The 17,397-nt window shown below is 41.1% G+C and overlaps 1 protein-coding gene across 1 annotated transcript in view; it reads left to right on the plus strand.

Annotated features, from left to right (window-relative positions):
- The window catches only part of LOC138972560 (uncharacterized), a 32,034-nt gene that overhangs the window by 3,817 nt on the left and 10,820 nt on the right, over nt 1–17,397 (plus strand). Inside the window, exons 2-10 of the mRNA XM_070345212.1 lie at nt 3,602–3,691; nt 4,052–4,227; nt 7,713–7,872; nt 8,878–9,108; nt 10,253–10,421; nt 13,982–14,103; nt 14,437–14,608; nt 15,423–15,544; nt 16,636–16,731. Coding sequence (XP_070201313.1) covers nt 3,602–3,691; nt 4,052–4,227; nt 7,713–7,872; nt 8,878–9,108; nt 10,253–10,421; nt 13,982–14,103; nt 14,437–14,608; nt 15,423–15,544; nt 16,636–16,731 — 1,338 coding nt within the window. The remainder of the gene's footprint in view (nt 1–3,601; nt 3,692–4,051; nt 4,228–7,712; nt 7,873–8,877; nt 9,109–10,252; nt 10,422–13,981; nt 14,104–14,436; nt 14,609–15,422; nt 15,545–16,635; nt 16,732–17,397) is intronic.

Genomic DNA, 17,397 nt, shown 5'->3' on the forward strand with positions numbered 1-17,397 from the left:
TTTGAGTAGAGGCGTGACGCTTTGTTTATGTATATGCTTCATTGTCTTTGCTGAGCTAGTGTATGTGGTTTATATATAATGTCAATTCGTCATTTAGTTAGAAAATAATGATACATAACTATAACAAAGGCATTAAATCGCTTTTTTTGCTACATTGATAAATATAGTGTATTGCATATGACCTTGACATACGGCGAGAACGAGGCTTTTTTTTTTTGGGGGGGGGGGTGGGGGGCAGTAATACGCTGGTTACTGTGGGACACAATCTGCGTATACACACCTACTTCAGCTGCCAGAGACAAAGAATCAAGTCAACTAAAAAGAAACCTCTTGTGCCCGTATATGCTTTTATTATCATTCTAGTGCCCTTTATGGCTATGTGACCAATCAGGACTGATTCTAGGTGACCTGTTAAATGTTATAACGTTCAAGGCGGGACCCTTTTTGTATAACGCATTAAAAATCACCACGACAAAATAAAAATTAATATAAAAAACATCAGGGTGAATTGTTCTACTGAATGTCACTTTTTGACATTTTTCTCATGCAATTTACTGTGTAAAATGTGCTAAAAAGCAAATTCTGTCGGTGGGAGGGAAGAATGGCAAGTAAGTTTAATACTGAGTAAAGGGAAGCAACTCTTTTTGGTGCTGTCAGTAGCAGACAACACCTATGTCCTTTTGGCAACATGGCAAACAATCTATGCATTATGTCCTGCTGTCCGAGTTGTGAAACAACGTGGGGGCGAGTTTGCAAATGTACTGATGCAAAGAATTGTTAATCCTTTTTGGGTTGATGTTTTTAAACATTATAAAAAAGTGTGTAACAATGTATTCCATCTTCTTTTCATGACTTTGTATCTGAATGTCTTTTTTATAATATCAATATATGCAGAGACAAGAAGGTGTTGTTTCTTAGAAGCTGGGCACATTGTGGTATTGTTTCTGTTGGTCACTTGCTGAAGGAAGATGGATTTTTGACCTATGATGAATTTAGCAGAAAATACCCAAATGTGACTGTTAATTTTTTGTTATATCAAGGAATAGTACGGGCTGTTAAGAAGTATCAATGTAAGCTAGAAATTGACTTTTGTGATAACTTTGTGGTAAGTGACCCATGTGTCTGGCAGTGCTTGGCCAGTGGTGGTTCTAAACATGTCTATGGATATTTGATTAAGAATACTGATCCTCTGAAATGTATTGAAAAGTGGACAGCTGCACTGAACTGTAATGTAGATGTCAATAAGGTTTTTCTAAAAATTAAAAGAACAACTGAGGACGTACGTCTCAGATGGTTTCAGTATAGACTGATATATAGAATTATACCCACCCAGCGTTTTTTGCATCTGAGAAAAATTGTTGAATCTCCTATTTGTACTTTCTGCGGACAGCAGGAGGAAACGCTAGAACATCTTTTTTGGGACTGTATAAAAACACAGGCCTTTTGGAATGATTTCCTTCAGTGGATGCGAGACAATTTTGTACATTGTACTAATGTTAGACTGTATAAGCAACTTATTATCTGTGGCTACCAAACAAACTGTGTGACGGACAAAACCTTTGATTTGTTCCTTCTAATCGCAAAATACCACATTTATACATCTAAAATACGTACGACCGGCCCCCATTTTCAGGTTCTTGTTTTAACTCTAAAACAAAGATTTTTGGCAGAGAAGCACAATGCATTGGTTAACAATGAGTTAACTTCTTTCAACAGAAACTGGAGTCTGTACAGGCATGCGATGGAATGATTTTATGTTTTTTTATTTTTATTTTTTATTTTTATTTTATTTTTTTAGCCTGGTCACCGCTCGCTATCCTCTTCCTCTTCTTTCCCTGATCCTTATTCTCTTCTGTCACTCTTCTTTCTTCCTCTCTCTTTTCCCTCTATCCTTTTTGTACTGTCTGTTTATATGTGTGTATGTAAGTGATATGGTTGAGATGGCCTCAACTGGATATTTGCTACCCTATGTAGACTGTTTTTGATCTGTCTTATGTTATATTGTCTGGAAAAGAAAAAAGAATAATAAAAAAAAAATAAAAAAAAACATGGCAAACAAACCTGCCATCAATCAAGAAGATCTATAAAAAAAACACCTATACGCATCAAAATTCATGTCTCCCAACACCCCCACTGGCCTTTTGAACAAGGTTCAGTTAGATGTCCGGTTTTATTTTTTTAGACGGGGCCTGGAAAACTTTGAAAAAATGACCAAAGACACCTTCGAAGTGAAGATGGATCAAACAACAGGGAAACAATACGTAATCAAACGGTTTGATGAACTTACCAAGAATCACAGAGCTGGAGACGAAGAACTTGTGACTGGAGTCATGCCAGAGACTGGGGACAGCAGCTGTCCAGTCAGTGTACAGCTACAAGTACCTGTCTCTGCTAAATCCAAAGTGTGAGCATCTTTGGCAATTCTCTGTCAACACGTTCCATGGAGATGACGAAACATGGTATGACAACAGACCCATGGGCGTCCACACTATGAAGAAGTGAGCTGTGTGTCGCAGATATAGATCTACACAAACCACATCGTGCGAGCGACGGGTGCAACACTACTCGCAGACAAGAACTTCAGTCCAATTCAATTGACATTATCAGTGTCACCGGTCACAAAACTGTTAGATCTAACTCCCTGCAACCGTACCAAAAAGCATCCACCGCCAAAAAACTAGAGATGGCAGCTGCTATGTCGTCAAAGCTCACAGAGAATAGGCAGTTGGCACTGCTCCCAAGTCATACTTCGCGGGGATAACCAGCCAAAACTTCGAAGGGAAGCAGAATCGAACGGGGTCGTCTCGTTGCATCGGCGACTGTCACAAGCCAGCAGACGATCCGACAGGACGTGGAACTCAGCAACGACGAGGTAGCAGCTCTTTTCGATCCGGAATACGAACCTGCCATGCCTCCAACGAGACCAAATCCGCCAATGTTCCATCACTGTGACCTCTCGCATGCAACGATCAACATTCCCACCGACATTTAACCGCATTCAACTGCGCATGCGCAACACAAATGTGCAACATTTGAGATGGCTCTTCCCAGAACTGTCCGTTCCAATTTCGGACTTTCAGTTTGTTAGCATTTTCGAGTCTGTGTTCTGTTTTTTTGTTGTTGTTGAGTGTTTTTATGATACTATGCACAGAAAAGAAGGGACACGTTGTGAATTAAACTTTTTGGGAAAGATTACTTGAAAGCTGAAAGTGTGCTGTATGTTTGTTTTGTTTGCTCTGTTTACCTTGTAACCAACCAATTACCAAGCCAAAATGGCGACACTTTACTTGCAGGGTCGCTTCGGGTATTATGTTTGTTACCACGCACGGATAATAAAACCGTTATTACTAATATGCTGACTGTTAGCAAATGATAACAAGACATGTCTCGAAAACGCTATCAAAATTCGCCTAAAGGCTCATTTTGATATCTTTTTTCTCGACATGTCTTGTTATCATTTGCTAACAGTCAGCATATTAGAAATAACTCATATTGATACACAACGTTGCACGATATAAAATGCAGTAATACCTGTTTCCATAACCTATAAAACATAAAAGATGTGAAATGATGTAAAATGTGTAATAACCTCTCATTGTAGGTGTCCGGACTGCTGCTGTACCATGGTCTACATGTATTGCCTTAATGCTTCTGCTCGCTTTAGGATTCCAAGAGGGTGTGTGTACAGAAGGTAAGCTAAAGTACAATGTGATGTTACCTTCTGCCGTAGATAATTATGTCATTCATTACATACAAGGTTTGTTTTGATCGAATGTCTTGCTGTTTCTTTCACCGCGGAAAATAATGATAGTTGTATCGAACCCGTATGTGTGTATTTGTGATGTATCTGTGTACACACACACACACACACACACACACACACACACACACACACACACACACACACACACACATATACACACACACACACACACACACACACACACACACACACACACACACACAAACCAGCCAGGCAACAACAACAAAAACACCATAACCAAACATTACAACTACTCTTTATTTTAAATGTATATATATTTTTTTACAGATTGCGGGAGAATCTTCACCGCTCTGAGTGGTGTGTTCGACTCACCAAACTACCCTTCTGATTACCACAACAACCAAGACTGCTTCTACCTCATCTCTCTACCGCCTGGCCATCATATCACCCTCACCTTCCTCAACTTCACGTTACAGCCCCGGAGCTGCGGAGATTTTGTTCAGGTACACTATTGCAATAGGGTTAGTAAAAGAGAGTGTAGATATTATAACAGAATTCTTAATTTGATGATAGAATAGGTCCTATAAACAAGGATGCGTATATTTCGCCAACTAATTAGAAGGACTGACCGTGGAGTGTTGTTTTTCTATGTCAAGAACGTTTGCCTATATACACAATGATCTCTTAGGCCTAAAAAAAAAATAGGTGTGGTTACGGTAACCCGACCTACCCTATTTTTGGGGGCCGACCCTATAACTTTTTATTACATTTGTCAAAAAAATACCAAAAAAACCAAGTAAACGAGTGCAGAAAACGCAATGAAAGCGAAAGCGCCCGAGTCGCACACTTATTTCCCTGTCAAGTAGGTTTAATTTGTACACATTAGAAAAAAAAGTAAAAACAAAAAAAAAGTGATTGCCTACCTACCTACCCTATTATTTTTGGCTATGTTACCGTAACCACACCTATTATTTTTTTTGGCCTTAATGCAAACGTTCTTGACATAGCAAAACAACACTCCACGGTCAGTCCTTCTAATTAGCTGGCGAACTATACGCATCACTTGTTTTTTTGTTTCTATTTGACATGCGCTTCATTTCCATAAGGACCAAATTCTGAGATCCAAACATCTGGTTGCTAATTTTGACAAGTAAAGTGTTGCTATTAAATCACAGCAACATAATTATATTTTCCTGGGTTTTTTAAACTTAAATTCTGGCGATACCTTCCTAAACTCAAAGGCAATTGAAAGGAAACATTGGCAATAAAACAGGAACCCTGTCTGAACGTTTTTGTATCAGAAAAAAAGCAGCAACAAAAAAGGAGTTCAATTTTTTTTCTTTATACAGGCGGGGAACATCCTTGTTTATAGGACCTAAAACATCACGTTAAAGAGACAGTCATAATGACAGCATTATATTTTTGCTTTTTAACATAGGCATGTTGGACATAGAGCTTAAACAATGACCATGAGTTGATTACTGGAAAATAAACCTCGAGTTGGTATTTGCAGCTGCTTGGTAATTCACGAGTGAATTACCAAGCGGCTGCAAATACCCACGAGGGTTTATTTTCCAGTAATCAACGAGTTGTCGTCATTGTTTAAGTTATTTACACAACGAACAGCACGGGTCAAACATGCAGTCATGCAGACGACATTTTGTAGGCAATTTCATTTCAGCCTAATCACTCAGAGTGTCAAATGCGCGTCATTCAAATAGTCCCCTCGATTCTGACACAAACTTTACTTGTGAGGGTATAAAAAGTCGAACTCACGTTTAGCTAACGATCTACATACATTTTAACATTGAAGAAATAAAGAAAACAACAAAGAATACACATAATCTGCTGGGGTAAAAAGTGCTGAGTGAAGATTATGAGTTGGCCGAAGCGGTGGGAGAGAGAGGGAGAGAGCGATCGAGACAGACAGACAGTGATTCAAGGCGCACAACTCTAGTTCACTGTCAGATACCGCGCTGAATCGCCGTTTTTTTGGTGCCGGTGCAGCAGCCGGGTCATCAAAAATGTCCCTTGATTCCACTGGAGTTAATTCGGTGAAATCCCAATCATTGAAATTGAAATTCAGATCGAAATTCAGCTCGCAGCATCCATTGTTGTTACAGTTTGAGTCAACGTTGTATTCTTCCGCAACAGGGTCCAATCGTCCAGGTTTCAAATGATGTCATGTTCTAAAAATAAATTCTAGTATTGATTATTTTTTAGCCCTCTTTATTCAAACTTCGAATAATCCACGTGTGATTTTTGGGTGTTCGTTCTAATTTCTCACTTGTCTAAAAATAATCAAATAGATTTTATCCACTCCTCGGTTGCATTACAGGAGTTGTATAAAGATGGTTAACTCACATTAAAAACACAAACACTTACACTGACGGGCGAAGGGCCTAGTGCAGGGCCGGACCCAGGGGGGGGTTCCAGGGGTTCCGGAACCCCACCCCTGGAAAAAGCATGTACCTTGCTTTGAGTGGGTGTTTTTTTTTACTAGTTTTAGCACCAAAACAATGCTGCTCTTAACCCTCAAACAAGGCCCAGAATGCACCAGATTGCACAGATTTTAACCGTTTTTCAAAAATTTTCCGGGGGAGCATGCCCCCGGACCCCCCGCAGCAGCGCTTGTGGCTTCGTCACTTCGCTGATTTGCCCCCCCAAAAAGGAGGACCCCCCCCCCCCCCTTACAACTCATTTGGTCCGGCCCTGTAGTGGGTAAGACATCGGCCTCCTAATCGGAAGGTCGTGAGTTCACATCCCGGCTGCGACCGCCTGGTGCGTTAAGGGTAGAGATTTTTCCAATCTCCCATGTCAACTTATGTGCAGACCTGCTAGTTCCTTATCATCCGCCGTGTATACACGCAAGCACAAGACCAAGGGCGCACGGAAAAGATCATGTAATCCATGTCAGAGTATGGTGGGTCACGTTATAGAAACATGAAAATACCCAGCGTGCTTCCCTCGAAAGCGGCGTATGGCTGCCTGAATGGCGGGGTAAAAACGGTCATACACGTAAAAACCCACTCGTGCAAAACTATGCGTGAATCGGCGTGGGAGTTTCAGCCCATGAACGAAGAAGAAGAAGAAGAAGAAGAAACCACACAATCCTGTGAAAAAAGCTAGACTGACTATCTGAGATGTGGCCAGAAATGTCACATGTTGGACGCATGCCAAACATCAACACCCTCACTGTTTCCTGAACAAAGTTAGAATGTTTTGATCAATTCATTTCGTAAAAGCCTTTAATACTGAGCTAAGACATTAATCCTACTATCTACACAAAGTAGTCATACCGTTGATTTCTGGTACGTGTCCAGGCGGAAAGAAAGTCTTATCGCATGTAACAGTCTGGCCAGATTAGATATGGTCAGCTGGATCATTAACAGGGAAAGATTTTTATTTTATTTTTTCTCCCCCTTTCTTCGCCCCCCCCCCCCCCCCCCCCCCTTTATGAGTGTGTATTACTTTTAGTCTGTATGCCTGTGCCCTTGACATCATCCAACCACTTCTCTCCCCTTTCATTCATTTCCGTTCCTAGAGTTCCTTTCCCTTTTTGCGTGTTTCCCCTCCATTTTCTTTCAAACCCTGTTCGTTCCGTGTTGCGTCTGCTTTTTGTTGTCTTTTGTGTTCTGTTCCTGATGAAGCTTCCAGAAGCGAAAATTCGTAATCGTCTTGTGTCGTCTTTGTATCGGTGAGTACAGTAATCCTTTGTTTTTTAACTTTGTTCATCTTACCACAGTCACTTCGTTGTTTAGATTTTGGGAAAGGATTGTACTTTACCTTTTTCTCAGAAATATGCAAACGTAACCGAGAACTTTATCTAACGTGTACATGTAAGTTACGTTTCTGTAAAACAAAATACTCTGTGAAACTGACCGCAAGATATTTTTTTACCTTGTTGTGCTCCTCTATTATTACATACACTCCATGGCTTTGTATTTATGTAACTGAATAAACACTGTTTAAATCAAACTGACCGCAGGTTTTTGACGGAAACTCAACTTCTTCGCCTCACTTTGGTCACCTGTGCGGTTTGCCGACGACCCTCAAAAACTTTCGTACAACACAGAATGAAATGTTGGTTCGATTCCACTCTGATTATCAGGAAACCAACACTGGGTTCAGTGTCTCTTACTCTTCAGGTAAATGTGATTATGTGTGTGTCTTTGTTTGATTGGTTGTCCGTTCTTCTGTATGTCTTCTTCTTCTCGTTCGCTACTGTCATGAAGCGTTTGGTACGTGGTGCAGGAGATAGGCACTGCATGGGTGCTTCACCTCCGCTTTCGGCTATGGATATTTGGTTTAAACTAAATTGTACTCATAATTCATCACATGAAACAATTGAAAATATACAACTGAGACACGCACTCAAGCTAATACTTATATTACGTGACAAAAACAATACTAATTTACTACATGCAATTACACGCTTTTTCATCATGGTTGACATGACAAAAATAAACCAGTAGAACAAATTGTAGGAATGGGGATGGGGAACTAAATAAAAACAGAAGAATCTACAGAGGAGACAAAAAGTAGAGGGGGATATGGATATCGTCCATAGTCCATGGATATTTATCGGGGGTCCTTCCCTATCTTCTGTATGTCAGGTCGTTCGGCCTTTGGTGTGGTCGAACAGTCGTTGGTTTGTTTGAACGTGTACATTTCTCCGTTCTTTCGTAATCTTACCACAGCAAGAGATGTGTGTGTGTGTGGGGGGGGGGTTTGTGGTGGGTTTGTGGGAGGAGAATGATGGGCTTGGATTTAGATGGGTTGAAGTAGGTAAGGTGTTAATGAAATTGAAAAACTTCAATATTGTTTTCGTACATGACACCATATTCACTTATGATTGGCCTGCTCGGTGAATTGGATCGAAAAATAATAAGACACATTCTTGCTGATTGACGACTGGCGCAGTGCCCTAATGGATACCAACCAAAAATGGGTTTTCCCATCGGAGTTCAAATCCAGGCTATTTAATAAGTAGATGATTATTCTTAAGACATCTTCTGCTTCTTTTGTGCTCTTTGCCTTTAAAACGGAAAATTGACAACTACCATGCATGCTTATTTTGAAAACCAGTCGCAATATGATGAACGTGTCTCACAATAGTCACCAGTCTTAATCTTTTGTAACTTTTCTTTCAGACACGCTTGGGGATAGACATTTGATATCTGCTATACACGACACGCTCGTGAGAGTAGATTCCACTACACACGCGGGAACCAATCAGCTAAATATAAAGGTTGCAGGTCTGAGAAGTCTGGAGTTCGATGTCTATGACTACATTGTTTTCTGGATACAAAGAAATGACTCCAGGATTCACTCCGTGTTCGTGAACGGCACTGGACAAAGAGTCATCGCTGACATCGGTGAAAGTAAGCTTATACTCGCGTGAGAGTAATTGTGCGGTTTAAAAGCGTTTGTCTTCCCAGCAGTCAATGTATTTTCTTGTGAGACGTCGCAGGGCTGGATCAAGTATAATAGAGGGACATATATATGAGGCAGGGGTCCAGAGGCCTCGCAGGCCTATTGTGGGGTACAGGGGTGACGCCCTGTTGAAGGGTCAGGGGGAGGGGGCGAAGTCCCCCTGATGGTGAGAACATTTTAAACTGTAATGGTAATGTTTGGGTTTATCCTCATGTATGGAAACCAAATTCTTTCAATTCTTCGTTTCGAAACAGTGAAAGTCCGGGGAAAAAATATGGACACAGAAAAAAAAGTGGTACATCACGCGGCCGGAGGGGGGGGGGTCGGACCTGCGTCGCAAGGAGACGTTGCATTTATGTTTATCACTGTTTGTTACGGACATGGCGATTCTGCACTTACTTACTTCCAGTTGTTTCAGAACCAAATTCATTGCGGACCAGTATTTCAATCAGCTTTGTTTAGAATCAAAAACCAAGAATGGTGTGTTGTGGGAACGTTTCATTATTGACCAAACAAAACGTTCACAGAGAGTTCGACCCTGCGGTCTTTTAAGTGCACAGACAGACGAACAATAATTATACAGAAGACGAACAATAATTATACAGAAGACGAACAATAATTATACAGAAGACGAACAATAATTATACAGAAGACGAACAATAATTATACAGAAGACGAACAATAATTATACAGAAGACGAACAATAATTATACAGAAGACGAACAATAATTATACAGAAGACGAACAATAATTATACAGAAGACGAACAATAATTATACAGAAGACGAACAATAATTATACAGAAGACGAACAATAATTATACAGAAGACGAACAATAATTATACAGAAGACGAACAATAATTATACAGAAGACGAACAATAATTATACAGAAGACGAACAATAATTATACAGAAGAAAAAAGTTCAGCCTCTTGCATTGAAGACGCAAGCGAGGCAATGTTCTAATCAACGGGATTTTTTGTTGAAATATTTGAGAAAGTTTTGCTTTAAGTATTGATTTTTGTATGCGTAGATGCCTGTAAATATTTTCATATTGTATCTTTAATAATATCTGTTTTCTTTGATTTACAGACTCTGAGTTGAGTGACATAGCCTTTGATGCACCCTCCGACTTAATCTTCTACCTAGACCGTGGGAATGACGTCATTGGTGTTGTGACTGGGTCTGGTGACGTAGGCAGACGTTTAATTACCACAGAGCTACATGATCAGAGCAAAATAGCTCTTGACACAAACTTAGGGTGAGAGCTTGTCCAATTAGCAACCACTGCTTTTGAGATATTGTGCATGAATAATTACACATCACTTTCAGTTGAAAATCGGCAAGCAATAATTACAGCATTGCAACTATCATAATATGAGTTTTTATCACTGTCATTTTAATTGACTATTTCATGAAGTGCTTCTTTGGCTTTGTAATATTCTACCATGCAAAAGAAAAAAAGTCTTCTATTTTGCACACTAGAAGCCGGTACACTTGTACTAGAGTGATATGCTTTCTTCTTCTTGCCGAGACTAGGGACCGACACACTTTTGACCTTAATAGGTCTGTGTAACCTTAAAGGGCAGCTGTTGGGTTGTGGCTCTCAAATTCTGTTCATCAGAATGAGTTCTCATGTAACTGAAACTATACTTAAAAGATACTTGGTGATTTGAACAGCTTGATAACACAAGTCCGAAGATTTTAGACATGCTACAATGTCTTTAATCGAAGAAAGTTTGCATTCTTGGCTGAGTCAATGCAGCCCGCTCGAAAATTACTTTCCTTGGACGCGTGACGTCAGCCGAGGAATCGGCCGGGTTGAACGGCGCTCTCTTTATACCGTGTAGTGAGCGCAATCGGGTTGTCTAGTCAAGCCCAAAAGGTGAAGAGAAACTTAGGATGGGGTGTCTTCTTCCAAACCAAAATTTCGCAGTAAAAAACGGAGTTTATAAAGTGTCTTCCGTCCCCCTCCTGCTTTTGTTCAGGTGTTCCCACTTGAACCCTGTTTTTGTTCACCTTATTGGCATATAATGTCACGCGTCGAGGGACACAAACACACACACACACACAAACACACTCACACACAGACACATACATGCACCCACAAACACAAATACACACACCCACACCCACACACACACACACCACACACACACACACACACGTGTAATCACACACACACACACACACACACACACACACACACACACACACACACACACACATACGTGTTATCACACACACACACACACACACACAAACGTGTTCACTCACACACACACACACACACACACACACATACGTGTTATCACACACACACACACACACATACGTGTTATCACACACGCACACACACACACACACACACACACACACACACACACACACACACACACGATAACCATCACAATCACAGTTTGACACATTCATCTTTGATTTGTTTGCGGCCGAACCCCCCTCCCCCATTTTCCCCACTAGATCCACTGTTTCATCTTTGTCTTCGTCTCTCTTCCCTTTATCTTATCTCGTCTACCTACTTGAGTGAGTAACTGAATACTTCGACGCCTAGCCTGTTCAGTATCTGCCACATTGAGGAGAGGGGTCACTTGCCATCGTAGCGCGCTGTGGGCCGGCTGGGGACGGGTTGCTATTTCATGTGCCTGTTTCCTTGTTTATTTCCGTGTTTTTGTTCCTTGTACGTGCGCGCGATAGCTGTCGCGGTGAATGAGTGCGACTACACGTGCCTTGGCGTGTGTGTGCGAGTGTGCGAGGGCTGTATTTTGTATATTGATTATTTGATACATGTATAAATGTGTCTCCAGGAATATGTTTTGTTTTAATCTTGTGTCGATACTATTTAGTTCTGCCTCGTTATTAGCCATTGAGTATAACTGTTTTATCATCATTGCTTTTTGTTGTTGTTCTTTTGCCATTTACGTTGAATGACTTGTTATACATTGACATTGATAGTTTTATTCTTCTTCTTCTTCGTCGTTCGCTAGTTAGTTTTTATCATAAGAACCTTTTCAAATTCCTATTTATACATAAATGCATATTTTATATTGTAAAGCAGTATGCATTGTTAGAGGATTTTTTAGTAGCAGTGTTTAAATGTCGAAGCTGCTTTTCCCATTTTTACCCAAGAGACCGACTGTATATTGTGTTATTGTATTTGTCAGACTTGATTGTACCAAGTCCCTACACATGTTGTAATGCGCTTAGAGCCAAATATTTTTGTTTTTTGTAAGGGATAGGCGCAATATAAATACACTTTATTATTATTATTATTATTATTATTATCTCTTTCCTAGATTTTCCCACCGACAGAGTTGGTTTTTGTCTTGAATTCAGTACCTCACACGTACACGGTAATTGGCGTGACACCTCAAGCGGACCTTCTTCAGTGTAAAGTGTCTGCTGACCAGGGACACGAGGGTCTGTGGTTGAGCAACTTTATGGTTTAACCGGGTGGACTGGGGGAGTAGCAACAGCATGTGAACCACTTTAGAAATAACTTGTGAAGGTTGCAGTTGGTCAGATCAAAGAAGAGAAGATTAAAACATGGGTCCTGAGAAGATACCACCACCCAAATACTTTACTTTGTGCAAGAATCAATCACGCGTACAGCATTACAGATGCCCAGCTGTACTCTGCATTGTACTGTAAACTTCGCAGCAGCCTTATCGGGTTCCTCGGATGACGTCACTGCTAGGCTAACGCTGCGGCGTCTCTTTTTGTGCTGACAGAGTTGTCGGTCGCGGATTTTGAGTCGTTTCGGCCTGCCAACTGCTTCGTTTTCTTGCGGATTGTGAGAACTACCAGGAAGTTTCACTCATTTTCATGGTTTCAAACTAATGATAAAAGTATCTTCTTCTGGACCAATTCAACAGTCTTTAGTTGAATCAACTCGGAAAACTCTTAAACGCATGTTTGCACGCGACTCCGCGCATTTTTGAGGCCAGGCAACCCGACAGCTGCCCTTTAATACAAAATAATCCATCCATATTCTTAGCACAAGACATGAAGTCTGAACAAATATGAAATATAAATACTTATTCTACATACCTAAGAGAGAGACCACTCATGAGATAACAGTATCGTTCAAATCACACGTGTGTATATCATGTAAATGAGGTCGTGTCAAACTGACAAACAAGACTGGCAGGGACCTGATTTTCCACTGCTTGTGATGCCAAAGTTTTCGAGACACTTGAAACGTCATTATAGAAACACTTGTGCGCCTGCTGTTTTCCCTGAAATAATTTTAGAACTAACACGTCACGCAACACTTTCTAGAGTGACGTTTCTTTGCTTTGCCTGCCAACGATACAACGAGGCTTTGGTAGAGATCGAGGTTCCAAAAGAAGCGTCTTCAATTTGGACGTGTCGACTCCGAGATGTTTGGAGCCGAAGGCACGCGAGTACACGGTATAAAGGATAAACAGGATACGTACTCATGGCTTGCTGTGTCGCACCAGATTATTTGTAAACTCGTTGCTTTTTCAAATATTGAAAAGCTCGCTCGCATTTCAATATTTAAAAAAGCGGCTCGTTAAATCTGGTACGACACAGCAAGCCATGTAGTATTCTCTATTTACGTAAGGTGTCGACATGGCTATGATTAATACAAAAAAATATATTTAAAAAATGATGCAGCCAGTGTTGTATCTGCGTTGTGCTTGGTGACAGTTTCACTGTTCGACTGTCTCGTTGATTGTAGTAGTCGTTTGCAGTCTTTTCTTTAAATCCTTTTCTTATATTCAAATTTAAACTTTTTTCTTTGCAATATATATGTGTGTTGGTTTTGTTTATTTGCAGCAAGATGTACTGGACGGTGAGCAGTACTGTGCAGAGTGCCGACTATGACGGAAGCGACAACACTACTTTCTTTTCAGTCAGCGAAGATCGCACAGTCCGGTCTGTTGCCGTAGATTCCAAATGTGAGTATATGAGAGAGAGAGAGAGAGAGAGAGAGAGAGAGAGAGAGAGAGAGAGAGAGAGAGAGAGAGAGAGAGAGAGAGAGTGAGAGTGAGAGTGAGAGAGAGAGGGAGGGAGGAAGAGAGAGAGACGAAGGGAGAGACAAAGGGAGGGAGGGGGGAGGGAGAGAGAGAGAGGAAGGGAGAGATAGACAAACAGACAGACAGGAAGACATAGACTTACAAACAGAGAGAGAGAGATAGTTAAACCTGAAAATATCATGAGTGTGTAGACAATTACAGGGTGCTGGTATAATTGCCAGGTTTTCTAAAAACCTAGATTCCTTTTTCTCACAGATGGTGATGTGTACGTCCTTGACACTAGTGAGGATAACGCCACCATCCACAGGCTTGACCGCTACGGGGGCAATCTGAGTCTCCTTCACTCCAACAACCAACACCAACAACAAATAACGCGCTTACTCTTCTATCATGACCGAATATACTATATCACCGTCAACGAAAACAAGTGAGTGATTTAGTCAGGGTGATCCATTTTCATTTTGCTCCCAAATGGTTTTTTTGTGTATCTTAATTTTCAAGCGAAGTAAAGAAGAGACCTTGATGATATCTATTGAGATGCAATTGACTTATCTAGCGAGTCAGGAATCTAACATTGCCGACGTTTATTTTGTGACCAAAGTAGCTGAATGCGATTACCCAATATTGACGGACTGTGTGATGATATCTTCTGCTATGGTCTGTTGAGACAGTGATATCAAAATCGAGACCGGAGGTCGAGATTTTGATATCACTGTCGAAACAGACCAATAGCAGAAGATATCATCACACAGTCAGTCAATGTTAGATATATTGCTAATTCTCTGGACATTTTGTATTTACTGTAAAGAAATTACAAAAGTATTTGTCTCAGTTTTGGCTGTTCCATATCCCTCCCTCTGATTATTATTTCTTTTTGTTCACTCTTTTCTTGTACTTTTCAGTAATTTAAAATGTCTTTCCTTTCAAAAAGTCTTTAGTCACTTGCTCAACTAAATTCTGGGATAATTACATTTTCATATATATTTATTTGTTTTTAAATTTAGGTGTTTTTGTTTTTGAAGTGGGGAAGCAATAAAGAGGTCGTCGATATCAAAACTGATATCGACGGAAATGTCGTCGATATCACTTTTGCACTGAGCTCAGTTTTGCCCAATTGACCAATGGAAATCCATGTAACATATGAAATAGCAATATTGTTTGTTATCATCTCTGTCTGTATTTGTGGTATTGTTCGCTTGCCTGATTGTTAGTTTGTTTATGTGTTTGTTTATTTGTTTCAGCACGGAGAGGCCTAGTGAAGTCGATTCTATCACGAGGGATGGCTTTTACGTCTCCGAGTTTCACACCATCAACTTCGTTCTGGAAGATTTTTCACTTTACAACGAGTCTGCGTTTCACCAAGGTCTGTTCTGTCTCTGTTTTTGTCCAGATCTGTTACCCTCACACAAAGTCACACTAACATACACACACACACACACTGACACACACACACACACACACACACACACACACTGACACACACACACTCACACACACACACACACAAACACACACAAACACACACACACACTGACACACACACACACACACACACAAACACACACACACACACAGACACACACACTGACACACACACACACACACACACAAACACACACACACACTGACACACACACACACACACACACAAACACACACACACACTGACACACACACACACACACACACAAACACACACACACAGACACTGACACACACACACCGGCACACACACATACCTAAAGTGTGGATGGTTACCTAAGAGGCGGCACTGGGTGTAGTGCCTTTCTTGTGCACTTGCACTACAACAGCACTGGGTGCAGTACTCGCTCCGGCATCGAAGAATTTTGCACTAAAAAATGCACAAAATTTGAGCTATTCCGTCGCCTATAGAGGACGGAAAGAATGTCATTTTGAACATTGTTATGTCATTCTTTCCGTCAAAAAAGTCAATTTAACGGTGTTAAATGAAGCGACCATCCACACAATTAGGTTGCCATCCAGAGTTTAGGTTGCCATCCACGTGTGGATGGTTGCCTTATGGTGATTTAGGCAACCAAACCTGTGGAAACGGGGGTACACACACACACACACACACACACACAACAAACACACACACACACACACACTGACACACACACACACACACACACACACACACACACACTGACACACACACACACACACAAACACACACAAACACAGGTGATGCACATTTTCCCTCGCGTTTCTCGTAAATTTAAATGTTAAATAGTACCGAATCCAAGCCAGAGAATATGCGAATTCAAGAATAAAGGTTTTAAGAATTTGCATCCAGGCCTTGGTTTTGCTTTGCTTGTTGACCTCAAGTATAATCACTCGGGTTTTCTCAAAAACAATTTCAAATAATTTAGTGTCTCGTTGTTTTTTTTCTGACATAATTATGTGTGCCTATAACGCTTTCATACTTTGCAGCTCAGACAGAATGTCGGAGAAACAAAACGGCAGCCTGCGCTCCAGACGAAATATGCATTCCGTTGCCAGGCAACCGCACGACGTGTATCTCTTCAGGTAGGATTCGGGTTTCAAATACAAAATCTGAAAATGACCCACAAGAAATCCATTCTACGGTAAAACGGGGTGTTGACATGTAAGGTACCAGTGCGCCACCCTAGCCGCTATGTGCAGTTTGTAGGACTGAGTTTGTACAACATGAACTAGCAATGACAATGACAATGTGTAGCGAAGGAAAGCGAGCAACACGCCAGAGAAAATTAGGTATGTGCAGGGCCGGATCTGGGGAGGGGGGGTTCCTGGGTTCCGGACCCCCCCCCACCCCCCCCTGGCCATCCGATGTACCTCTCAGAGAAGAAAAAAATATGTGGACTTTTTAAGCTCTTCAGTCTCCCAACTCCCTTAGTTTATTTGGTCTTCTAAAACTATTTCAAATTATGAACAACATCAAGTCGACAACGGCCTGCCCTCCCCGTTATAAGTCCAGCATCATAGGCCACAAGTCAAGTCTAACGCTACACTATCACTAGTATTAATCAGGGCCGGACTACCGGGGGGGTTATGGGGGTTGCGCAACCCCCCCCCCCCCCCTAGCCTAAACATGTACCTTACTTATTTATTTTTATTATTGCTTATTTTATGCCGTTTCATGCAAGGAGCGACCATTTTCCTATCTCAGAATATGACCTACCCATCAGCTTCAGGGGGCTTCGCCCCCTGACC

This window comes from Littorina saxatilis, linkage group LG8 (genome assembly GCF_037325665.1).
Source record: "Littorina saxatilis isolate snail1 linkage group LG8, US_GU_Lsax_2.0, whole genome shotgun sequence".
NCBI lineage: Eukaryota > Metazoa > Mollusca > Gastropoda > Littorinimorpha > Littorinidae > Littorina > Littorina saxatilis.